General features: G+C 35.7%; 1 protein-coding gene across 1 annotated transcript; it reads right to left on the bottom strand.

Moving 5' to 3' along the window:
* Nucleotides 1-296: 296 nt before the first annotated feature.
* LOC129263951 (resistance to inhibitors of cholinesterase protein 3-like) lies at nucleotides 297-25,489 on the bottom strand. Its single transcript, XM_064101295.1, has 6 exons — nucleotides 25,263-25,489; nucleotides 18,109-18,216; nucleotides 16,382-16,509; nucleotides 13,152-13,401; nucleotides 8,724-8,846; nucleotides 297-7,289 (listed from the first exon to the last, which is right to left on the bottom strand). Exons 1-6 carry the CDS (start codon nucleotides 25,402-25,404, stop codon nucleotides 6,889-6,891), a joined length of 1,152 nt encoding a protein of 383 aa, XP_063957365.1. The 5' UTR covers nucleotides 25,405-25,489; the 3' UTR covers nucleotides 297-6,888.
* Nucleotides 25,490-26,819: the final 1,330 nt, after the last annotated feature.

Genomic DNA, 26,819 nt, shown 5'->3' with positions numbered 1-26,819 from the left:
GTTTTATAAACCATTGACCTTTTTCTCTCTTTTGATAGGAACTGATCTAGATGATCTACTCTGTTATTGCATTTCTTGTTCCAAAGTGATTTCATCTTGCCTGCAATGACCGAAACTAGGGTCGATATATCATATCGACCCTAAATTTTGTCATTCTACTTTGAGAATTTTGGTCTATACTTCAAAACACTTGCCCGACTTTAACTTTTACTTGCCCCGGGCAATTGGGCAAGTGCTTATGTAGCACCCTGCCGTATCACAAGCCACAAAGAAGAAACCAAACCATACACAGCAAATAACATTAAGATAATGTCTTTCTTCACAATATCACTTTATGCAAAGCACAATAGTACTAATATAAAAAAGCTAACGACACATAATATTGCTATTGCGAGTAATGTCCAATAAGAGTAGCACGATATCAAAGTTATAAGAAATAAATAGAACAGCTAATTTATACACAAACCCACAGCAGATGCAAAAGAGAACAAATTAATGTTTACATGTATGTCATACAAAGGTTACTGAATACAGAATTGAAATTGGATGATCGAAATTCACTTTTGATGAAAAACAAAATGTAAAACATAAATGAAAACAGGGAATAATTTTCCTGTTATCGCATCACAACTTGCTCCACATTTTTGAAAGACTGCTAAGCATAAAGTCTTTTGTATAGCATATTTTTACGGTACATAGGACTTTACATTACTCGGTTGAGAGCTTTCCTCCTATTACCAAAAATGCAATTCAAATTTGTAAAGCAAAATTATTCCCTGGAATATGACACTCCTGAATTGCACAGCACATGAAAGTATTGTTATCAGTGAGTAAAATTTGTAATTCATGGTTCTGACAGGAATTTGTTAATTGATTTAAACCAATCAAACAAATAATCTGAATCTGAACAAGAAATGCATTTGTCATGATTAACAAGATTCTAATCATTATGATTATTTCAACCTCTGTAATATATTGATATCACATCCTGTAAACTCGGCCATGAACCAGATTTCAATATAAAATTTCAGGTGCATTCAATTATTATTTCTAACTGAAAGGTTATAAATGAAAACAACACCAACACCATGATATATAGGAGCGCCTTGAGCACCTAACAAGGTGGATATGTGCGCAATATAAATACCCTATATTATTATTACGATATAACATAAGCACAATTCCATTAGTTATGATAATAAATATGATAGCACTGCATTAAATAGTACTTTTTTTCCAATAAAAGATAGTTTGCTGACAATTTGATTTAAAGATTTTTTTTTTCATTTCTCCTTCCAGTGTGAGTGCTAGCTTCTTCAAGATGTAGAACATCAATGCACTGGCTGTGTGTGCGTGACTTTTCACATACTATTATTTCATAATAAAAGCTCTTGATCTTGTAGTACACGTACATAAATATACATGTGTAAGTAAAACACATTTCTTGTTTGTGGGACTGCATCCCACTCAAGAAGGCCTTGAAGGCATCAACAGATGGTAATGGGCTGGATCCTGTTGGAGGTTGTTCCAGTCCTTGAAGGTTCTTGGGTAGGAGGAAGAAGCATAGGCCTGTTATGGCTCAGATTTTTTGTTACGAAGAAAAAAAAATACTTCCCAATGATATCATAGTATGAAACTACATGTATGAAAATAGTTTTGAAACCATAACTCATGCTTATACCATTTTAGAGGATTCCTTGAAAATGAATTAACCAAGTACATGAAGCAATCACTGGTGCTTTAACCCCTCCTCGTCCACTAACATAAATCTTAGAGATCAATCATAGGGCTAATGACTGATCATAAACAACAATATATGCAATCGTAAAAATCAGCTAAGCTTTATGTTTACAGGGCCTGGGCCCGTCTTACAAAGGGTTGTGATTGATCCGATAAATCACAAAGCCAACAAAGTCAACATATAAAATGCATGTTTGCTAAAAAATTTCCCTACATATGAATGTGTATCCATACATTCATTGATTTCTTGACAATTTGGTGTGATCTCCTTTGTTTACAAATTTTGCAAATTTCCCGTAGAAAAAAATTATGACCCTGATAGTTTTCCAGAGTTAGGATTAATTGGATCAATCGTAACTCTATGTAAGACGGGGGCCCAGGTGGGTGTTTCATCAAGTTACAAACAGCTTTATGATGACTGGAACACATTCTCGGTGCTATATCAGGTACATAGTGATATATCATTTATTACAAGAAAGCGTCACCAGTCATTTCTTGGGCCCGTTTCATTTCTCAGTAGCCAATCAAATCAAGGTTTCAATGGTAGTTGCCATTATGGCAAAGTTACCACAGTCATAACTCTTTATGAAACGGACCACAACCAGGGCTTTATGAGAGGAATGACCATAGAATTCCACCTTTTTTATAATATCTTTATCTTTCAAAGACAGCCCCCATCTTACCAATCAGGGGAACCTACAACAATCCCACCTATCTCAAGTTGAGTGTCCAAGTTGTATCTACATACCTATTTAAATGCGTAAATACACGTAAACATTAAGTTCTTCATGAAATTCAAAACGTAACGCAGACCTAGGTCCCATCTTACAAGAACTTGTGATTAATCCGATCAATGTCAACTCTCTGTGGAAATCAATTCATTGTCATAATTTTCCACTGGCAATTTTGACAATGTCCTTTGTAAATCAAGAGGATGCATGCAGATTATCGACAACACAACAATGAATCTATAATACATTCAAAACAAGCATTGCAGATATTGACGTTACTGGCTTCCCATAGTTGTGGTTGATTGGATCAATCGTAACACTTTGTAAGACAGGGTCCTGGGTCCTACTATACAAAGACGTGTGATCGATCCAATCAACCTAATATTGAAATCCATCAATGTCATTAATTTTCATACAGGAAATCTATGCGATGTCCCTTTGTAAGCAAAGAGCAGAAAAGTTCTGAATTGTTACAATGAAGATTCATGCAAATTTGGAAAATAATTTGAACAGACATGGTGCTGATGGCTTTCCACTGTTAAAATTGATCAGATCAATCACAATTCTTTGTAAGACAGGGCCCTGGTTTGGGCAAATAATCTAGACCTATTGGAATATAGAACAACAAAAGGTTAATAGCACCCTACTACATAGTAAAATATCCATAACAACTTTGATAAAATATTGCACACAAAATATAACCAAATATCAATCATTTGCACACAGGACAGGTCTCTAAATAGATATTGCAAGGGTGAATACACTGTTAAATTCAAATGGGTTTGATATTGTTCAAAAGTGAATAATTAAAGCCTGACTAAAGATTTGGTAGAGTTTCAATAATCTGAATTACATGGACAGAACACCTATACAATGAAGAATGTAATATTTTGTGTAGGAGAGTAATGACATTCCACTCCACTCCCCTTTTTTTACTGGTGATTCTTAATTGAAATTCAAAGTTTACCTTTGAGGATATTTACACATGGAACCAACTCTCAATTATCTTTTTCACATTTTACAGCATGTTATTGTACAAAGTAAGAGGTTGCGTATCACATAGCTAAAACAAAGATTGTATCTTGGAATTTTCAGCTTATTCCATGTTTTAGCATTGGTTTCACACCAAAAAGAAATAATACTTTTGGAGTGTAAGGCTACTAGAAAACAACAAACTTTGTTTTCATGCAAATGGGCCTTTATTTGGTTTCTGAATATTGTCTAGTTTTTGTAATATCTTTTGTCTCGTCTCAGTGAGATAGCTGGCTAATATCTTAAATCTGTATTCTGAAAATCACTTTAACCCTTAGAACCATCCATGTTTTAATAATAATGACAATAATCTGCTTTTAAGTAGCTTTTAATACTTCGGAACGACGTGTCTAAGTGTTAATACAGATATATTATTACCCCGGTCATCAGATTCAATCAGTCATTCCTGCACACAATGTATGCACATCCTCCACTCCCTGAGGAGTATTCCAGTCAGTCGCTCTTGAGGTGCACACAGTACTGGACAAGCTACAATGACTTTCACATCCTACCGGGTACCCTTTTAGCACCTGGGTCGAGAGTGGCAAAGTGTGGATCAACATCTTGCCAAAGGACGCTAGAGGGCGGTGGGATTCGAACAAACGACCCTCTGTTTACAAGGCGAGAGTCAGAACCACTACACCAAGGCTCTTCCGTGGTGTAGTAATCTCCTACACACCTATCACCAACCAATAATTAAATGTTTAAAAATAATGTGCTTATCCTGTTAATACATTTACAAACCCAAATATAAAAAGCACAGTCAGCAAAGCCCTACAAAACAATCCACCACCAAAAAACAAACCACTTTAAAAAAGAATACACGTCCTTGCGAACCACTTTAAAAAGGACGCACAAGAACTTGGCAAATTCCTACAAGCATACTGTTAATAAATAAATTACAATGTACTATTTACAAATATTACACACATTTAAATTTAGCATGATGCATTTAAATTTGATGAATAATACATGTAGGAAGAAAGATGATATATTGAAAGTTCTTGTGTTGCTAACAGTGCTATAAAACAAATATAGTAAAACCTGTCTGAACACTCACCGATCTATAGTGGCCACTTAGGCCCGTATTCTGCAGTCAGGTTTAACTTAGACCACGATTTAACTCTGTGCTAAAATTATGGGAGCCAAAAATTAAAAAATTCTGTTTATATTGTATACATGTATATCTTAGGTTTACTATTTTGTTTCCTTTTACTTTCATACGGAAGAACAATATGTCACTTATCGTTCCCAGACAATTATGAACAATTTGGGCGTCATGCGAGTTAATAAATTGAATGTGTACTGTTAGGGATTTGTGCCCCACTTGGCTCTCCATAGTTTAACCACAACTTTAAACCATGGTTTAATTTAAATCCGAGTTCAGAATACGGGCCTATAAATTCCCGAGCAGGAAATACATGTATGTAGACCCTGTCTAGTGCAGCCACCTGTCTAATGCGGCCAGCGGCGTCTTATTTTGCGTCCCTCGGTCAATAACCCACCCTCAATAGTGGCCACTAAAAAAATCAGTTTCACCAAAACTTTTGACTCTGACAGTAGCTGAATGGCTAGTCCTTGAATCTAACCGTGAATCTTACTCTTAGAATAATCATGGATCTAGAGTAGTAGGTCCATGGTTAATGATAATACGATCATGTATTTGATGTATTGAAATAGATACATGTATGCAATAGTATATTAAAAAATACCTTACATGCAACTCATTAAAAACACATCCTGTACGATCAGTACATTGCAGTCTATCTATAATGCACGGTAACTTCAAGATCTGATGGCCGCCAGCCAGCCTGTCTATAGTGGCCGCCTGTCTGTAGTAGCTACATTTGCTGTTTCCCTTAGGTGACCACTCTACATAGGTTTGACTGTACAACTCAACTGCTACTTGCTGAAAACAAAAACAAACTTTTGAATTAAACATTTTGATTGCCTAATAGCCCCTTTCCTTTCCTACAACGTTTTATATGAAATGTATGCAAGAGAACTCTTCATATTATTTTTTTTTAAATATTACACATGACTTTATGATTTACTTTATCATGTTCATTTCCTTTTGTAAGGTTAACTTATTCTGACTCATAACTTAAAGGTCAAGTCCACCCTCAGCAAAAAGTTGTTTTGAATCAACAAAGAAAAATCAGACAAGCATAATGCTGAAAATTTCACCAAAATCGGATGTAAAATAAGAAAGTTAAGACATTTTGAAATTTCGCTTATTTTTTACAAAATAGTTATATGCACAATTTAGTCACATGCATATGAGAGAATCGATTATGTCCCCCACTCACTATTTCTTTTGTTTTTTATTGTTTTAATTATACAATATTTCAATTTTTACAGATTTGACAGTCAAGGACCGACTTGACTGAACCATATAATGTTAACTAATGGTAACTCCACATTTTCAGTGAGAAATAAACCTTTGTTTCACAAGACAACGAAAAGAAAATAAGAATATTTCATATTTCAAATAATAAAATACAAAAGAAAAAGTGAGTGAGTGATGTCATCAGTTCCCTCATTTGCATACCGACCAGGATGTGCATATAACTATTATGTGATATTAAGCGAGACTTAGAAATGTCATAACTTTCTTATTTTACATCCGATTTTGATGAAATTTTCAGTGTTATGCATGTCTGATTTTTCTCTTTTTATTCAAATCAACTTTTTGCTGGGGTGGACTTGTCCTTTAACCAGGGTACAGTTCAGACTTAACATGAACCCAAGTCAAAGCTTCTATGGAATGCAAGGGTTTATCGTCATTCAAACTTTTAAAAATCAGCATTTCTGTCATTTTCTGATCAAGAGAATGCACCAAATGTGCTCAATACTGTTTTTTATTCTTCTTATTTCATGGGAAATGTGATATTTTTTAAAAATACATGGTATTGTACTGCAGCATTTAACAGATCTGTACTTGAGCTTACCACTGGCACTCCATAAAAGATTGATGCAATGATAACGTCTCTAAACCTCAACCTGATGACATATTGTTCCTGTTTCATTAAGACTTGTTATAATAACAAATGCAAACATTCCATAACAAATTTACTACCAGCCAATCAGATTGAAGCATTTCAGTAGCTTTTAACTGTTATTGCAAATTTGTTACCACAACAAGTTCTATGAAACGGGGCCCTGATCATGTGTATTAGTGTTATCTGGATTTTAAAAGTTCATGACATGACTAGCGAAGAGTCTATGACTACCATTATGTAATGCATGAAATCTATCCCTATACAAACCAACTGTATGTACATACACTATAAATAATGTACACACATGTAATGTACATGTATTATTTACAGTAAAAAATAATTTAACATGGCATAAAATCACTTGGTTACATAAAAAGAGAAGATCAACCTTCTATTCCGTCCCCTTTAACATTCCTCCGTCTTAGCGTGTCTGATGTCAAAACATCCTCTACTCCGATGTTCTCAACTTCAGACTCATCATCACTATCAACATCCCCATCGTCGTCGTCGTCATGGTAATCATCCGCCTCCACATCAACAATGTTCATCTTGTTTGGCCGTCTCCTATCCACATCGTCACCCATATCATCCCTCTTCGTGCCGACATCGTTTTCATCGTCCGAACTGCCACAGGGATCCATGCTGTCGCCGATGATGAGGTCTTCTTCGTCACTGAGGTCGTCGACATCGATGTCGAGGAGGTCATCTTCGTTGTCCGCGCCCTTGGTTAATCTGGGGTCATTGAAGTCGGGCATCATGGTAGGCGATGCAGACTTCTCACTTGCTGTAAGATAAATCAAAACAAAAACATTGATAATCATTTGTGTTGGTTGAAGAATATACATTCAACTTTTGTTTGAACACACTACAGTGCGAATCAAAAAAAAGTTTACACTTTGAAAAAGCCCTGGGAATTAAAAAATATACAACATGTGGGTATTTTTTCCACATATAATCTTGGGTTTGGGTCTCATCTATCCAATGAAAGTATAAGTTTTGACAGAATGTTACACTTGAGTGAGCATTGTCCATTTTTGTAAAGCTCGCAGAAATCTGTTTGCGCAGAAATGCTTGTTTTCATGCTGTGTCAAGGGGAAAGTGCGAAATCAAACTTACCCTGCGAAACATTTCTCATACATTTCCCATAGCACTTTTTGTCAATTGTAATAAATGGATACATTCAAGCATTTTGTAACAATTTTGCCACCTAAATTGAAATTTAAACACTTAATAAACACAACCTTTACCCTTTTTTTGTGCCAGCTGGATCTGAGGACATAACTAAATCTGAACAAAAGTTTATATCAGATATCTCCAGCATTTTTAACTAAGTTTTTATCATTTAAAGTGGGTTTACATGTCATTTTTCATTTAATACTTGTTTCTCCACACCTTTTCCAAGCTTGACAATGATTAACAAAATGAAAATCAAGCCTAAGCCATTTCATGTAAATCACAGCTCAGTGTAAAGCAAATATCGTCACGAGGGCCTCGGTGTGTGGGGAAATGGGGTGGGGCGCAATGCACTCTTCGAAGTGTTTTGGGAAAAGAAACAAGTTAAAAAAGGTAAAAGATATCTTCAAATCAATTTTACTAGTTAAATTCAACGTGTTCTTCATGATTAAGGTCTACTTTTATTCGCATAACTATTTCAAAGTTCTGCGCAAATCATTTTCCACTAACTTTTCAAAAGTAAGTGGTGCTCACTCAAGCGGAAATATTTTTCGATAGTTACATCGTCATTTGCTTAAATTGATCTGTACCAATGTTAAAATGTGGAAAAATCTTCAGGATATTACAAACGTATAATTTTACAGGATTTTTTTCTAAGTGTAAACTTTTTTTTGATACGCACAGTAGAAGGGGAGCATCGTAGTCTAGTGGTTATGACTCTCATCTTTCAATCTCAGGGAACTGGGTTCGATTTCTAGCCATGGCGTGTTTTCCTTCAGCAAGAAATTTATCCACACTGTGCTGCACTCGATCCAGGTGAGGTGAATAGGCACCCGGCAGGATTAATTCCTTGCATCAACTGAGCACCGGTGATGGTAGCTCGAGCCAAAGCCGGGGAAGTAATAGCAGTGCTTTGTATCTGCCGGCAAAAAGCGCTTTAAAATCCAGCTATTATTATTATTTTACATCACATTTAAGGAATATTTTCAAATATAAGTTGCAGGAAGGGTAAATAAATGTCAATGCTTATTTGATAAAAACTTACAAAGATGTTGAGAAACTTGGCTCATAGCTACGCCCATAGAGTTCATCATATCCATCATTCGTTGCATTGTTTTCTCTGTCTCTTCTAAACGTTTCTTCAGCATATCAACTTCTTCATTGGAACCTGTGATTAAATACACAATAATATATTCCATTAAACAGTCAATCGTACAGTATATTATATTAACTGTTAATAATATTCCGCTTTTATACAGTGCTTAATGATAACAATAATAATAATAATAATACACAGAATTTATAGAGTGTTTTATACATATGTTACGAAGTGCTAAGGTAAGGATAGAAGCATGAATAAAATAACAACTATTAATAAATCATTACAACTAATTTATAGAGTGTTTTATACATATGTTACGAAGTGCTAAGGTAAGGATAGAAGCATGAATAAAATAATAACTATTAATAAATCATTACAACTAATTTATAGAGTGTTTTATACATATGTTACGAAGTGCTAAGGTAAGGATAGAAGCATGAATAAAATAACAACTATTAATAAATCATTACAACTAATTTATAGAGTGTTTTATACATATGTTACGAAGTGCTATGGTAAGGATAGAAGCATGAATAAATTAACAACTATTAATAAATTATTACAACTACTAATAACAAACAAAATTATCTCAGTCAATTCCTAAGTGTTACTCTTTCTGTTCCTAATGACAGTATAGAGCATGATCGGTTAAGGGTTAGCATTGAGGTGAATTTTTTTTTTTTAGATATTTCTATCAAAATTGCTTTTAAGATAATCTTTGATATCTCAGGTTTCAAAGAACTCAGTTTCATGAAGATTGATAAATCCGAAATTCCTGGAATAGTCCATTTTATTCGTGGGGGTGCTATTACCTCTCATCACGGACGGACATTTTTACTCAAATTAAATTCTCTCTAGTTTTATTGTTTTTAAAGTTATTCCAATTTGGTTTAGTTGTTCTTGCACTCTGAACATTAATCTATTATCAAACATAAATTAGTAGGAAAAAAATATTGGGAAGTAATTTTTTTTGGTAGGTGTGAACATTTCCATTTTGAAATTTCCGTCCGTGATGAAAAAAAATATAAAAAGTTTTTTTATTTTTTATCAGAATAGAACTAAAAAATAAAAAGGTGTAGAGGTATCTCACTAAACACTGTACATCATTTTATTTGAACATAGCTGAAATCCATACATTTTATCCATATCATAAACTCAATCAAAAATGATCACGGACGGACATTAATTTCATCACGGACGGACAATGTAAATTCACTCAAATTCAATTCACTCTAGTTTTATTGTTTTCAAAGTTACTCCAATTTGGTTTGGATTTTCTTGTACTCTGAACATTAATCTATCATCAAACATAAATTAGTAGAAAAAATATGGGAAGTAAATTTTTCTGTTAGATGTTAACATTCCATTTTGAAATTTCCGTCCGTGATGAAATTAATGTCCATCCGTGATCATTTTTATTGAGTTTATGATATGGATAATATGTATGGATTCAGCTTTTTATTCTTTATCAGAATAGAAGCAAAAATATAAGTGTGTAGAAGCATCTCACTAGACACTGTACATCCTTTCATTTGAATATAGCTATTAAAAATCCATACATTTTATCCATATCATAAATCAAAATAATCGCAGACGGACATTAATTTCATCACGGACAGACAATGAGCAAATACTGAGCAGATTATGAATTTAATTTTAGTTCCAATTTGCAGTGAAAAATGGTACTGAGAATTATTCAAAACTCAAATGGATGGAAACCTACAACTCTTCACAATTTTTTTTGAAATCTTTCTTTGGCTGTTATTGGGGCTTAATTGTTGTCAGGAATTTTTTTAAACCATAATTGGAATGCAGATAGAGTTGGAAGCTACATGTATGCCAAAAAGCAGGAAATGAAATAGAGCAAGAATAAGTCAAAAGCTGTATATTTCATCAATTGAAGCTTGCAGAAAGTGATGGAAAGGAAGAAAGTAGAATGCATATTCTGATAAGCAGAAAAAAAAAAAAATCCATGTACAAACCCATGGATTCACAATGCTTCTACTAAACAGAACATGACATCACGTCCTTGAGGCTTGTGAAAAGTACAAGAATTCTTTTTTTTAAAGTCCATTTTGGAGCTAATTTCGAGCAAATTGCTGATCTGGTAATCTGAAAATGCATACAATTCATATAAATCTTGCACTGCAGTGTTTACAAGTTTAATTGGTATTTGATTTCAATTTTGGATTCGGTCAGGGCCTAAATACATGAGGGCTGTTGATGTGAAGGGGTGTCTCCACTTTAATATGGACAAAAGATTAATTTGAAGAGAGCCTGGACAAGTGTTGTGGTCATACTTGATCCACCAAACAAGCATAATGATCAGCAACCTGTGAATCTTTTGGATTTATTTAATGGACATTAAAAAAAATATGTGCTCATCAAAAATTTATGCCTAAAAATGTATGAACATGTATCATCATGATATATCATAAAAAGTATCAACATGATCATTGATCCACTGGATGTTGATTTGGTACCAACTATAGTATTCTCTAATACAGTGTTTACACTTAATCGGCATTTGAATGGGCTCGCGGTTCTGAACCGCGAGCCGATGCAGCATCGGCTTTTTCATAGCGTGTAAACGCGAGTAACTTGCATCGGCTCGCGGTTCAGAACCGGCAATTTGCACCACCAAAGTAGTAGGTTCTGAACCGCGAGCAGATGCAGAATTGGCTTTTTCACTACGTGTAAACAGAAAGCCGATTCTGCATCAGCAATTTGTGCGCATTTCATTAACTTTACCATTGTGACGTAATTGTTAGCGCACTGATCCAGCGTTGTCTTTATTATGACGTATATTGTTGGTGTGCGTATCATTTCAGGTTTTTGCATCGGCTCGCGGTTCTGAACCGCGAGCTGTAACAACGTGTAAACGCAAACCAAAAGCCGATTCTGCATCGGCTTTTGGTTCTGAACCAAATGCCGATTTAGTGTAAACACGGTATAAATTGAAAAGAAGACAATGTGCATTAGGATGTTTGATTTGAAAAGAACTGTGTTTAAAAGCAATCATATAGCTAGATTATTTTGTGTGTCTAGCATAGAAATCATGTTGCTACAACTTAAATCAAGTTGTAGCAACTTGACTGAAGTTGTAGCAACTTGATTGTGCAACTAATGTTGTTTAATTATATTTAAAAATGTACAAATCATCAATATAATAGCATTTGTTCCCCCAAACAAGTAATAAGAACTTCTTACAAGGTACTTCCAATGTATTTTAATTGTGTCCGTCCGTGATGTCCGTCCGAGATGTCCGTCCGAGATGGAAAATATTTGCAATTCTCTCAGAAGTTTGATATTGGTTAAGAATTCAATATGCTGAACATAGAAGCTAACATACCTGAGTGTAAGTTGCATTAACAATTATTGGTCAAAGTTAAGCTATTTAGATAGAAACAATAAAAATGTTCAAAAATTCTGAAAACCACATTTCTATCATGTCCGTCCGTGATATGGCACATTTAGTGGCTACCTATGTTTGTAGGTAACCATGGCAACAAACTTTTTTCATCATTCAGCATACTTTGTCCTACCCTTCACTATAAAACACAAAGGAACCATGTTCATCTTATTCCTAATTTGTTACAAGCCTTCAAAGTTTTCAAAATCTATCAAATGTCCGTCCGTGATGAACCGATCACGCTCTATACCACTTACTTTTGTAATCATACAGTATGTAACTACTTTCTTGAAATCTTTCTGTCACCAATACTTTATATGAAAATGCATTGAATTTTTTAGTCTGCAGAATGTAATTCATGGTTTTTCAGTGAACATTTTTACCAAAAACCCAAATTTCCATTTTAGATCAAGGTTGAAATGGAATTGCAGGTTTTCAGAAAAGGGAAAATATAATTTTTGAAACAGAAATAACTGTATTAGTCACGAACCTTGACATCAAAAGATAATGATGAAAACATTAATTAAAAATAGCAGACTTGCTTGAAGAATTTGAAAAGGTATCATTTTTAATGAAATATTGTTAGCTAATTTGATCTGTTCATGCATCCATACATTTAAAGCAAGCATTATTGTGTAATTCCCTAGCTCCCCCACCCCCCTTTGCCTATTTGCCTTTGACCAAAAAATTATGTTATGCCAAATTATATTAGGCCAAAAATATATTTACTGTACTTGTTTTTTTTGGTGTACTTTGTATTGATTTTGTAAATTGACCCTTTCAGCCCTCCTGCTTGTCAATATATATGTGCATATACCAATAAATGAAATAAATAATAAAAGTTCACTAGACTGATGGCACATAATAAATACTGTGTTTATTATTACATCAAATTTTCCTCTGGTGATCGAGACATTTATGCAGCGTAACTCAAGTAACCTCTCCCCCTAGCTACTCACCAGGCGCCGGAGGGTGCGCTATCTCTCCCATCGCTGCCGCAGCAGCAGCAGTAGCGGCGGCCTCAGCAGCTCTCCGATCACTCTTCTTCAACTCGGCATAGTTAGCAGCCTTTAGTTCTGCTGCTAGTTTACGTTGTAGGTTCTCTTGTTGCTGTCTCTGGAGGGTTGGTCCTTCTTGCTGAGTGATGTCATCGGGGTATGACCAGGTTGGTCTGCTGGATGGGGTGGACGGCTTGTCACGCAGGAAAACCTATTATCAAAGAAATAGTCTGTCCTTTCTCATTCAGTGTGTCTTATTTTATAATATACAAATATACCAAGATTGGAGTAAGTATAGCAGGAATTTTTTGTCTGAGGTTGGTCTGCCAATGACTATTTTTCCCGAGGGGCGAAGCCCCGAGCAAAATGTAGTAGTTTTGCCAGTCCAACCGTGAGGATTAATAATTCCCATTATGCTTCGAAGGAAACGCCTGATATATTTGTTTACTATCCTACTTTTAATAAATTATAACCAAAATCTATTACGTTGAATGACCTATACCAGGGGTTCTCAAACTACGGCAAGCGGGCCGGATCCAGCCCGCGGAGCTTCTCAATCCGGCCCGCGAGACTCTGCTGAATTTTTTTTTAAATCACTTTTAAGTCACAATATGAAACAGCTCAATATGATTAAATTGTGTATCCATGTAGACCTAACCGTAATAAAAGTAATGGCAGCCTAATTTGACTATTAAACAAAGTTTAGTCGAGTCTTTTTTATCTACTTTCTTATTAGATGACCAGCGCTGTTCTCACCATGTTTGGATCTAACTTACATATGCAGGTGCGAAAGTGCATTTTCGACAATGAACATTTTAAAGAACTAACGCATACCGAAGTACCTTGAACAGTTGTAAATTGGATTTGACAATTTAAAGCACTGTCAAGTTTTTAGGAAATGATTCACAATTCTACTAAAATGAATACCTTTGCAATTAAAAAGCAATATAAATACATTGTTGCTGTAATCACAGCCGCTGGAACAGAGAGAAACATCAATGTGTGCTGATCTTTCTTCATGCTAAGCACTACCTATATCCTAGCCAAGATATATTGGCTTTGACTAAGGCTGTAATTACAGCACATTTAGGCCCTAAAATATACCTGACTATGGCTGTAATAACAGCATATTGCAGTTCCCTCCAATTTTGCTATAATTCCAGCGCATTTAGGCAAAAAAAATGCAACTGACTTTGGCTGTAATTACAGCGCATTTCTGGCCAAAAAAATAACTGACTTGGGCTGTAATTATAGCAGATTGTAGCATAAGAATATGCAGGACTAGATCTACTATGATCTTGCTGAAATTACAGCGCATTCTGGTCCAAAAAATATAACTGACTTTGGCTGTAATTACAGCAGATTGTAGCTTATTCTGATTATTGTGTGCTGGAATTACAGCCAAATCAGAGTAAGCTACAATACGCTGTAATTACAGCCAAAGTCGGTTATATTTTTTGGCCAGAAATGTGCTGTAATATCAGCCAAATCAGAGTAGATCCTGAAGGCAGCACATACTTACATGTAGGCTAAAATACGCTGTAATTACAGCCAGAGTCAGTTATACTTCTTGGCCAAAATGCGCTGAAATTTCAGCCAAATCAAAGTAGATCTAGTCCTGCATATTCTTAGGCTACACTACGCTGTATTTACAGCCAAAGTCAGTTTTTTTTTTTTTTTTTTTTTTGGGGGGGGGGGGGGGGGTCAGAAATGCGCTGTAAATTCAGCCAAATCAGAGTAGGCTACAATGCGCTGTAATTACAGCAAAATCAGAGTAGGCTACAATGCGCTGTAATTACAGCCAAATCAGAGTAGGCTACAATCCGCTGTAATTACAGCCAAAGTCAGTTGCATTTTTTTTGCCTAAATGCGCTGGAATTATAGCAAAATTGGAGGGAACTGCAATATGCTGTTATTACAGCCATAGTCAGGTATATTTTAGGGCCTAAATGTGCTGTAATTACAGCCTTAGTCAAAGCCAATATATATTGGCTAGGATATAGGTAGTAATTAGCATGAAGAAAGATCAGCACACATTGATGTTTCTCTCTGTTCCAGCGGCTGTGATTACAGCAACAATGTATTTATATTGCTTTTTAATTGCAAAGGTATTCATTTTAGTAGAATTTTGAATCATTTCCTAAAATCTTGACAGTGCTTTAAATTGTCAAATCCAATTTACTTATGTTCTTGACAGGGGCCGCGGAACGGTTTCCAAAATGGGGGGGGGGGGCTGGCATGCAAAAAATAACAATCATATGGTCATTATTTTGTACGTTTTTGGAAAAAAAGTGGGGGGGCCTGAAGCCCCCCCCCCCCCCCCTCCCTCCCGCTTCCGCAGCCCCTGCTTGACCAGTGAACATTTGCACCAGTGCCTTCCTCTGGCAATTACACCTTTCGTGTCAAGTTTCAAACAGCTTGTTGCTGACAGACAGTGTCACTTTTCCCATATTGAAAGTGACTCGGAGACTGCATCCTTGTTAGAGTCTACAACGGACATGCTCTATTATTCATTCTACTTTGACTACAAAAAATATTGATACTTCAAAGTTCAAGACATTATTTGCCTCCCCAATACCAGGTATGTATAGGTGCAACCTAGATTCCTTTTAACAAAGTACTACAATTTTTTTATCATTAATATTGACTCTCGCTGTATTTGAAATCTTTTCTCATTTTGCCTGCGTTCCATATGAAACTATTATAAATTTGTTGGATTAAATGCTCCCAAAATAAGGGCCAGATTGCACAAGAGAGCATCTAGGACCCCAACCGCAGGGGTCTTTGCGCTTCGTGCACATTTTTGTTCTAAGTATTCACTTCCCCCTGGCCCTTTCAGGTTTACTTGGAGTCTCATCTGGCCCATCAAAGAAAAAGTTTGAGAGCCCCTGTCCTGACCTATACCTTTCCCCAAGCCACCCCTCCCTCCCTCCCTCCACCCACCCTTTTAGGGATAAATCAACAGTGCCTTCGGCTTTTAACCTACATTCATTTCAAATGCTACTCAGAGGGGGGTGTTTCATGAATTGTCACTGATGTTCTCCAACATATTTTATAAGCTTCTGCACAATCTGATTGGTTGAAAGCAAATCAGTCAGTGAAAATCAGTTAGTTTTAGTTTCATGATATACTCCCCTGAAGAGCTTTCTGAATACTCTCTAGGAATACAAACTCTATAAGACGAACCTTACCTTATAGATCACATAGCCAAAATAGATGAAGATACCAACAGCATAAACAGGAAGTACAGTACCCATCATGCCTCTCCCTTTCGACTCCTGTGACTGTTGACCCATGAAATTCGACGGATCGACCCCACCTACAAAGAAATTCAGAACAAACAATCAACAGAATTATAATGTTCAAGATTAACTGCACAGGTGGGTCTTACTTAAGTTTTCTCCTCATTGTCATGTGAAAAATGGTTTTATTCCTCTCTGATCGTGTGGAATTACCATTGTTTAAGTTTTCTCCTCATTGTCATGTGAAAAATGGTTTTATTCCTCTCTGATCGTGTGGAATTACCATTGTTTTTACATTTTGTGGTTCAATCAAGGTCTTCATTGTCTAGAAAATCTAATATATAATTCAAGCAATGAAAAAAAATTAAATAAATTGTGAGTGAATGACGTCATTGAGTCATTGGTATATATCACTATGAATATAAAGTCCAATGTCATGGAAAAATATGCAAAACTTTAAAATGTCATGTCTTTCTATTTTACATCTGATTTTGATGACATTTTCAGCATTATGCTCATTTGATTTTTTCTCTATTGATTCAAATCAACATTATCCTGGGGTGGACTTGACCTTTAATTGGACAGCAATGGTAACTTCCCTGAAATCCTTGATTCTAATTGGCTGATTAGCATTGTTACCATGGTAACTAGACTATTGGAGGGAAAAGTTACTATAGTAAGTAACTTTTATGCAACGGAGCCCTGTATGGGTAAAAGCGACCTACCATTGACAAATCATGGGGAAATCAAGGCCAATCTCAAAACATTTTCACTCAGCTGCATGCCTGGGGGTATTATGTAATAGACGCCGGCATGTCTGGGAGGTCTAATATAGGAGAGCAATAGTTAGTATACTAACCAATCAGAAGTAAACTGCAAGTTTTCCCTATGAAACATGTACATGTAACTTCACAGAGGATATTTATTTTGGTTTAGCAATCAATAGACCTAAGAGTCTAGAAATTGGGATTGTGGGAAACTAGAACAACCCAAAGTAAATAACGATCACAAGTTCGGTCAAATTTGTGCTGTCCGAACTTTTATCGCATTAGTCCGACTGGCTCTCATGACAGATGGATTATATTATGCAAGTCAATTGGCCTTTTGCAAATTTCATATTGATTCAATTTCCCCATGATTTGTCAATGGCAGGATGCTTTAACATACCAGGTTTATTATCAATTGCTCTAATGTCAATTGTCCAATTACCAACTCATCTACTATCATTTGGTCTACCGTCAATTCATCCACTATCCACATGGACTAATTGCCATTTCGTCCACTCGTTATTTTGTCTAATAACCAGTTGGTCCAAAAGCCATGGATATACCATTTGGTCTAATTGGACTAAGTGTTAATTGGGGAAATGAATGAAAATAAAATGAATATTAGACTGGTTATGAGACAAAGTGATGATTGGACCAAATGGTTATTGGACCAAATGGTCATTAGATGAAATGGTGATGAACTGAATGGCATTAGAATAAATGAAGGTAGATCATGTGATGACTGGACGAATAGGCAATTTACCAACATACCTGGGGGCCGTTTCATAAAGCTTTTCGTAAGTTAAGAGCGACTTTAAGAACGACTGGTGATCCTTTCTTACGCGCTAAACCATCGCCAATGAATATACCATTTACCACAAGATAGGATCACCAATTTACCAAACATACCTGAACTCTGTCCCCCTCCAGGCGTGGGAGGTTTAGCTCCAGATGGTCTCATCCTGCCCCCGGCGCCACCTCGGATTCCTCCATTTGGCCTCATATGAGGGGGGTATTCTATCAAAGTAACAACAAAAAGGGAGTGTGAGTCAATGTCAAATAAGGGCCCCGTCTTACAAAGAGTTATGATTGATCCGCTCAATCGTAACTCCATGAAAATCCATCAGTGTCATAATTTTTTCTACAGGAAATTTGCAAAATGTCCTTTGTAATCAAAGGAGAACACCCCAAATTGTCAAGAAATCAGTGAATTTATGGATATGCATTCATATCTAGAATTTTTTTTGAACAAACATGCATTTCGTATGTTGACTTTGCTGGTTTGCCATAGTTACGATTGATTGGATCAATCGTTACTCTTTGTACAACGGGGCCCTGGTCACCATCTTACAAATAGTTGCGATTGATCCGATCAACCACAACTATGGAAAGCCAGCAAAGTCAACATATAAAATGCACGTTTGTTAATAAATAAATTCTAGATATGAATGTATATCCATTAATTCATTGATTTCTTGACAATTTGGTGTGTTCTCCTTTGTTAACATAGGACATTTTGCAAATTTCCTGTAAAACAAATTATGAAACTGATGGATTTCCATAGAGTTACGATTGATTGGATCAATTGCAACACTTTGTAAAACAGGGGCCCAGGGCCCCATCTTACAAAGAGTTACGATTGATCTGATCAACCACAACAATGGAAAGCCAGCAACATCTAAAATCCAAATTTGTTCAGAATATTTTCTTGATATTATGTATATTCATCCATTTATCCATTGTCCTCTTAAAGATTAAGTGTGATTCTCTGTGTTAACTATTAAGGAGATTGAGCTAAATTCCTGTAGAAAAAATCATGGTATGGATGGATTTCAATATAGTTGAGGTTGATCAGATCAATCATAACTCACCTAGTCTGCTGTGCAGACCCTTCACTCAAGTCAGGGGTCTGACTGAATGAGGCCCTCTCACTCAGAAATTGAAACGGCATCTGTGTTTTTAAAAGTTTTTACAGACCTGGGTTCGTTTCTAAAAGCTGTTTGTAAGTTTTTAAGAGTGAATTTATTAAGACGACTGGTGATCCTTTCTTGTGGTAAATGATATTCACCATTAAATGTTCATTGGTGGTTATTTAACGCATAAGAAAGGTTCACTACTCGTTCTTAAAGTGGCTCTTAGCTTACAAATAGCTTTCTAAAACACCCACTGTATAATAATAGATACAACAAAGAGTTGTTATTGCCATCAATGCTACCAGTGTTGCCCCAGTAAATGGGTACATGTAAGAAGCACAAACCCTGATAATTACACTGTAAGCACATGACCTGTGGGAATGTTGTCCCTACCACATATAGGGACAGTGATTCTCAGTTTCTAAAAATTGCCTATTCCGTTTCAGAAAATCTCAAATTCCGTTTCAGCACGTCTGAAAACGGAAATTCCGTTTCCCCATAGACTTTGTGTACATGAAAGTGACAATTCCGTTTACATAGAAAACCAATACGCAATGAGTAGCGATGTCAAAATGCTAGCGCTGGTCAAAATTTGCATCTACCAATGTACTAACATCGCTTTAAAATCCATTTTAATCGAAGAGATTCAAGCTCAAAAACTATTTAGAGAAAAATAATCGACATGAATACATTCTCACGTTTCATATTATTAGCATTATTTTATGGTTAAATGGGATTTTATCGCTGATTTGGGGACTTTTCGGAGATCGTTTTGGGCAGTCGACGACTTCCGCCTATCCGCCATTTTGGATTCGTTGAATCACCGTGATGATCATTATATCATGACCGAACGCAGAGGGCAGCAACACACGGCCGTATTCTGCCTTATATGCGGACGTGAGTATAAACTAATTTAGATACGATCGAGTGATGGAGGAGCTCGAGTGTAGTTATGATGTTTTGATTGTCATGATTGTTGTTGCAAAGTGAGATCGTGTTTTATTCAGTTGATATTCGTATTTTGTTGAGGATTTAGGATTAATTTCTGTTGCTATTTTGTGCATTTTGAGAAAAAACATGTTTTCTGTGATTTTCCGTTTGAAAAGCTACTTTCCATTTCAAAAGGCCAATTCCGTGAATTCCGTCCGTTTTCTGCGATCGCGGAAAATCACTGTCCCTACACATATCATAATTTACTCTAACCTCGTTGCCAATTTCAAATCTACACAGTCTGAGCACGGAGTTGGGAGTCAATGGAGATGCAAGTCAATAAAGTCTCTTTGTATAAAGATTCACGGGGCCCCCGCCTCTCCAGGGACTCCTCAAAGGGATTACCCTGTTGTCCACATCACCGAGAGAACATGGGATTGTATATCTGTCATCAGCGTGTGCAGGGGCTGCATTGTTTGATACGTACATACAGTCTGTGCTGTAGAAATGTACATGTAGCATGCTAGCGGTGTGGCAAATATATTGTGGGGAAATTACAGCGCTTTCTTACCCAAATTTACTTTTCTCCAAGATTTCTTCTTTTTAGGTGGTCTGTCATGAATATGACAGATCACCTTTTATATTCGTCAGAATTTTCTTTATTTTTATTGCCTAATCTTTGTCCCACTTTACCTCGAAATCGGGCATGTCCATTTTCTTGATTTTCATGTCATGTATGGACATCATTATGGACATGGGAAACGAAACTTTTCAATGACACTATCAAATCTTGACGTCATCTAGGCGCCATTTTGTAAAATTAAATGATTGATCATATCATCGCAACTAATCATAAAAAATCATCCATATTTGCATCATATCAAGTTCAGGTGACAGGTCATCAGGACATGTCATCAGAGGTCATGACGCACATGTACGCGGGCATCAAAATTTTAAAATGCCCCAAATCGACCGTGGTCAAGTTTGGGTACGTTTCAGGTCATTTTTAGCTTTTCAAGAATTTGCGCGCGCACTGGTATGCGTGCGCGTTCTTGCACCTGCCATCGGTATACATCTTCGAGTCATCATTTATTTTATGTCTGTCCATTGTCCATTATCTTCTGATTAATTTGATACCTCATTCAGCCTCTTACGACCAATAATACAGGAATGCGCGTACATTCAAATTTGCATTACTCGCGCGTGCAAACTCGCAAAAATAAGTCATAAATGGGCAAAAATATGCCTACATGTATATAAAATTCACTGTAGCTCTTCAGGAAGTCCGTTGACCCCCAATTTTTCCTCACTCTTAGATATACTCAATATCTCATTTGGAGATTTCGTAATTACCTCAAAATTACGTTAGAAGTGAAATTTACATATTTTCACAACATACGTCAACGTATTTATGCATATTTGACTGTATCTTCGTTATTAATGTTCAGTTTTCTCCCAAATTTTGATATGATGTGGTGAAGACAATTCTCTACAAATAACGTGTGAATAATTTCACTTTCGACCACAGCATCAATGTGTTATGACTTGTTTAAGTTTTTGCTAATTTTTTCTGGACCTAATTTTTAGAAATTTTTGTTGGAAATGTTTTATTAATCAATTGTACGGTCTTGCTGAAAATTTCAAGCCCACTTGCTTTGCGTTTTTTTATGTAGGACATTGTTCTTGTACATTGCAAACTACGATACGGTACCAGTACATCTTATCAAATAATGATCTGTGTCTTTCCCGCCGTAGGAGGAAGAAACATTCACATTTCTTGCATCACAAACTCACAATCACTTTCAGAATTTGTCTAGCATTCGATGTCTTAGCATGAATTTTGGATACGGGATAACAGGAAGGTTCAAGAAACAAATCACCAACATTAGCAATATCATTATAATCATCACGATTGTCATCACCACATCACTGAATACCCGGTAATCATATTTAGCAATGGTCAAAATTTATTCCCATGATGTCTATGATCGAGATTATCAATCATATCTAAATCATATCTAATTCATTTCATACATTAGCCTACACTGAATGAAAATCGAAAAATCATGACAGACCACCTAATTCGTCCTCATGACGAATTAAAATCTAGTTTTTACTAAATTTGAGGGAAGTATTCTCTATTTATTTCTTTCATCTTTTAAAATCTATAAATTTATTTCCTTTTTGTCGTTTTTTTCATCCTTCCTTTATTCCTTCCAGTCCCCCTTTCTTTCCTCTCTTTTTTTCTTTTTCCTCTTTTTAAAATTTCCTTTCTTTTCCCTTCCTTCATTCTTTCTTTTGCATTTTCTTCTTCCTGCATCTCTATTTCCTTCTTTCTTTCTTTCCTTTCATTCCTTCTTTCTCCACTTATTCCTTCCATTATTTCTTTATTTCATTCTTTTATTCAAGGCTCCACATTAACTTTTTTTGGTGGTGGCCCGTTCGGGCCACCAAAACCTTCAAATAATTTTTTTGGTGGCCCGATAGTAAAGTTTGGTGGCCCGAAAAATATAAAGAAAAACATTAATTAAAAATTAATAAAACAAACTTTTGAAATATTAATTCTGCAGCCACTACCACTAAGTTACTTTCACTTTGTACATCTTGTATGTAAATCTTGTTTGCTGTTATTTTACTTTGCTAATTGATTTGTGGTAATATATAAATTGTTCTATAATAATAATAATAATAATACAGGTATATTTACCCAGGGAAGCCGCTTCAGTTCCGAAAACTGTTCTCCCAGCGGGCCCTGCTATTATTGTAAATCTATCATTTCTATCATTGTAAATTCTATCTATCATTGTAAATATGAAATGATTGAAAGAGAATAAAAGAATTGTATTGTTCCCAGGTTGTGTGGACTTTTTTTTTTAATCTCCGTATAGACACACTCTCATAATGGTAAAGTAAATAAATAGTGCATAGCAAACTCAATAGATGTACAAAACAATGATTTTTCCTTTCTTCCTTTTTGAATCCTAAAACCGAGATTATGCAGGCCCCAAATCCAGTTTATTTTCTCTTTTCCAGCATATTATAGCAGGAGAAAATCACAGAAAAATATGCTGCAAAATTAGAACAATGCATAAAAGGGGGAAACAAACAAAAAATAATTTTTAGAATAGTATATAAAAAAAAAAGAAAACAAAAATAATCAAATAAATAAGTGAAATAAAACAAAAGAATGAAAAAACAAAGAACAGGAAAAATTAAGGAAAGAAAAAATTTAGAGAAGAAAATGAAAGAAAAATGAATAAAACAAAATTAATAAAAAATTGGGAAAATTGTTATAATTTTTCAGTAGATACATATTCTTTAATCAGGCAAATTCAATGGGAAGGAGTATAAATGGTTTAACCACTATAAAAATAATAAAAAAATTAAAAAAAAAAAACGGCAAAAGTTATATCTGGAAAAAACAGTGTGAGAAAAGTCCTTCCCTATATTTGCCAAAATGCTAGAAAAATTCACATTTCATATCAATGAAATGCCTTCCAAAGTATTTACTTCCTCAAGAGTGGTTTAAGAAGTCATTTATAAACAAGAAAGAAACCAAGTATCAACATACATACAAATGCACACATGGGAATGTGATGTACTCACCTATGTGTTTTATGTAATGCATTTGGAAATAATCGGTCTTTTTGAGTCAAAAGAGAGGTCATAATTCCTCTTTTTAATGCTTGCAAATAATCAGGTTACACCAGATTTTAGTCGTATGGACTGTAGAAGGGCATTTCATTGGTGTAAAAATAGTAAAATGCGACTTTGACGTAGATTTTCAAAGTTCTGTGGAAGATTTCTTAGCAGCAACATTTCGTATCGCAGCTCCCCGAGTCTGAATAGTCTGCTTGCGCACATCGAGCTGCAGTGGTTTCATGCATGCAAAGCTCACGCCAGACGGCCGGCGCGGCCAGCTGGACAATTCTCCACTGCTTTGTAATGTTCCTTTCCTCCATGACTATGCAATCTTTGTGTGTAGATTAACAAAAAGGGCACATGATGAATTGGCTTGCAATTTGAACTGTAGAAAGTTGATAAATGCGTGCAAAATCGGGAGAAAAATTGCGCTACTTTGAAAATTATTGGTTGCCCGATTCGGGCCACCAAAACTTAACATTTTTTCAATAATGGTTGCCCGAGGTGAATTTCTGGTGGCCCTGGGCCACCGCTAATGTCGAGCCTTGTTTTATTCTTAAATTACTTTTTTCCCTTCTTTCTTATTTATTTATTTTCTTTCTTTCTTCCTTCATTCCTTTTTTTCTGTTTTCCTCCTTTTTCTTCCCTTCTTTCTGATGAATGTTTTTCTTGGCTTTTCTTCCTTCTCTTCTTTTCTTTCCTTCTTCTTTACTCATTTTTCTCCCTTCTTTCTTTACTTCTGTAATTTAATTTGTTCCTTTTTCTCTATTTTTTTTCTTCCTCTTCTTTTTTCTAATTCTTTCTTCTTTTACCTTTCTTTAATGTTTGTTCCCCTTTCTTTCAGTCCTTTTTAGGTTTTCGCTTCTTCCTTCACTTCTTTCTTTACTTTTTTTCGCTCCCTTTCTTAAATTCTTTTATTTCTTGCTTAAATTGTTCCTTCTTTAGTACTTTACCTCTTTCATTTGCATTTTCTTTACTTGATTTCCTTCTTTCTTTCATTTCCCCTTTCTTTCCTTTTTCTTTCTTTCTTCCCTTTCCTGCTTCTTTCTTTTGCTCTTTCCTTCTTGACTTTTCTGTAACACTAACATCATTAATTATTTAGTTCTTTTTCTCTCTATCTTATATTTTTCCTCTTCCTTCTTTTCCCCTCCTTTCTTTTTTTTCTTTCAGTCACTTCTTGAACTTGAAGTTCTTCCTTCACTTCTTTACTCCTCTCTTTTGCTCTTTCTTTTCTAAGTTTCGTTCATTGATTTGAACCCCCCCCCCCCTTCCCTGCCTAGTATTAGTAAAAAAAAAAAAGCTAGCCCTGTACTAGGCATAGCCCGGCTAGTCAAGCCGTTTAAGCTCCAGTCATGCCAGTTAGCCGAGCTGAGCGGGGCGCGACCCGTCGTAATGCCTGGCAATTGGCATACAGCTGCTCGCAAACGCAGGGCCAGCCTCCGACCGCCGGGAGCCAGTGGTAGCCCCTGCATCCGAACACGACGAAGAACAATCTACGGTAGACTACAAAAATGACAAAATTTATCTGTTCTTGCTTAATTTTAAAAAAGGTATTTGACACAGTCTTAGAGATCTTACCGGGCATTTGTTCTTTTTCTTGCTTTGGTGGTGTTCCCCCAAACCAACTCCGGAAAATTGAGCTAAATATTGTCGGATATAAGATGGCATTACAAATAATCATTACAGCGATCACAAAACAGGCAGTGTGGTAAAACGCCATCTTGAATTTTATTGGTTCACGGATATTTCTTCTGATCGTGATCCGGTTATCCGGCCAACAAGCCACCACCGGATACAATTGATCACAAATGGAGGGGGAGGGGGTAGTGTATCCAGAGTAGTGTCTAATAACTCTGGTTTTATCGCTCATAAATAAGTTCCCGTCATGTAAAAGGGGGCGGTAATCCAAAAATGGCTGATAATTTTTTTCGGCATTATTCTGGTTTAAGTCACCACTCCATTCACTGCCGTTCATTTCGTCAGCGGCGGTGACTTCTTTCATCTCCCATTGACTTTTGTACACAACGAGCGCATACACACTGACACACACGAGAAGAAAGGTGACTTATATCAGGGTAGGGCCATTTCGTCCCCTTTCCGCTCGTATGAAGAGTTTCGTTGCAAAAGGGGTTAGGTCCACTTTTTACCATTCCGATAAAAACCACGTTTTTTTATTTTCACTTACTGCAATACTCTTATGAGAAACTAAATTGTCATGATGTACTGCCCTACATGTGAACATAAACTTGGGTATAAAATAAATCTACCTGTCTTCAATTTTTTTCTATATATTCTTTTAAAAATTATCATCGTGGACCTAACCCCTTTTGCAACTAAACTGAAATGAATCCAATCTATTTTGATTAAAAAAGTGATTTTTCTTTGCCACTTTTATTCACGTTTTCATGTGAATTTCAAATTTTCGTTGTTTTCATCAGAATGACTAAAAATTTAGATGATTTGAGACAGAAAACAATAAAAAATTATGAACAATGGACCTAACCCCTTTTGAAAAATTAGCTTTTCAAAATAAATTGTTTTCAAAAGGGGTTAGGTCCACTCCAAGAAAATCAAGTTTTTTTTATTCTCCCATATTGCAATATTCTTATGCGAAACTAAATTTTCATGATACCCTACCATGAGAACATAACATTGGGTATAAAAAAAATCTACCTGTCTTCATATTTTTAAAATATTCTTTTCCAAAAAATACTGTGTGGACCTAACCCCTTTTGCAGCCAAACTGAAATGGACCTAACCCCTTTTTGAAAAAAAAGTGATTTTTCTTTGCCATTTTAGATCACTTTTTAATGAGAATTTCAACTCTTCTTTGGTATCATCTTATAGAGCTACTAAAAATCTATACATTGAGACAAAATATCAAATTTGATGAAAAATGGACCTGAAAAATGGTCTGAGCGTTTCAATCTCCAATGATCAAAACCGTCTCTACCCTCCACGTGTGCAAGTTTTTGTTCTTATGTAATAACACATCGTATGGAGATGGACTGCAATTTCAGATGAAGAGATCGAGGTCAACAGGATTACCTCACCTCGTAACATGATGATGATGATGATGAACCCCTTTTGCAAGTGAGCTCTTCATAAATTATACTTCTAATTATTACAAAAAGT

Source organism: Lytechinus pictus, chromosome 6 (genome assembly GCF_037042905.1).
Source record: "Lytechinus pictus isolate F3 Inbred chromosome 6, Lp3.0, whole genome shotgun sequence".
Taxonomy (NCBI): domain Eukaryota; kingdom Metazoa; phylum Echinodermata; class Echinoidea; order Temnopleuroida; family Toxopneustidae; genus Lytechinus; species Lytechinus pictus.
The sequence above is the reverse complement of the archived record's forward strand: the minus strand, read 5'-3'. Positions and strand labels throughout refer to the sequence as shown.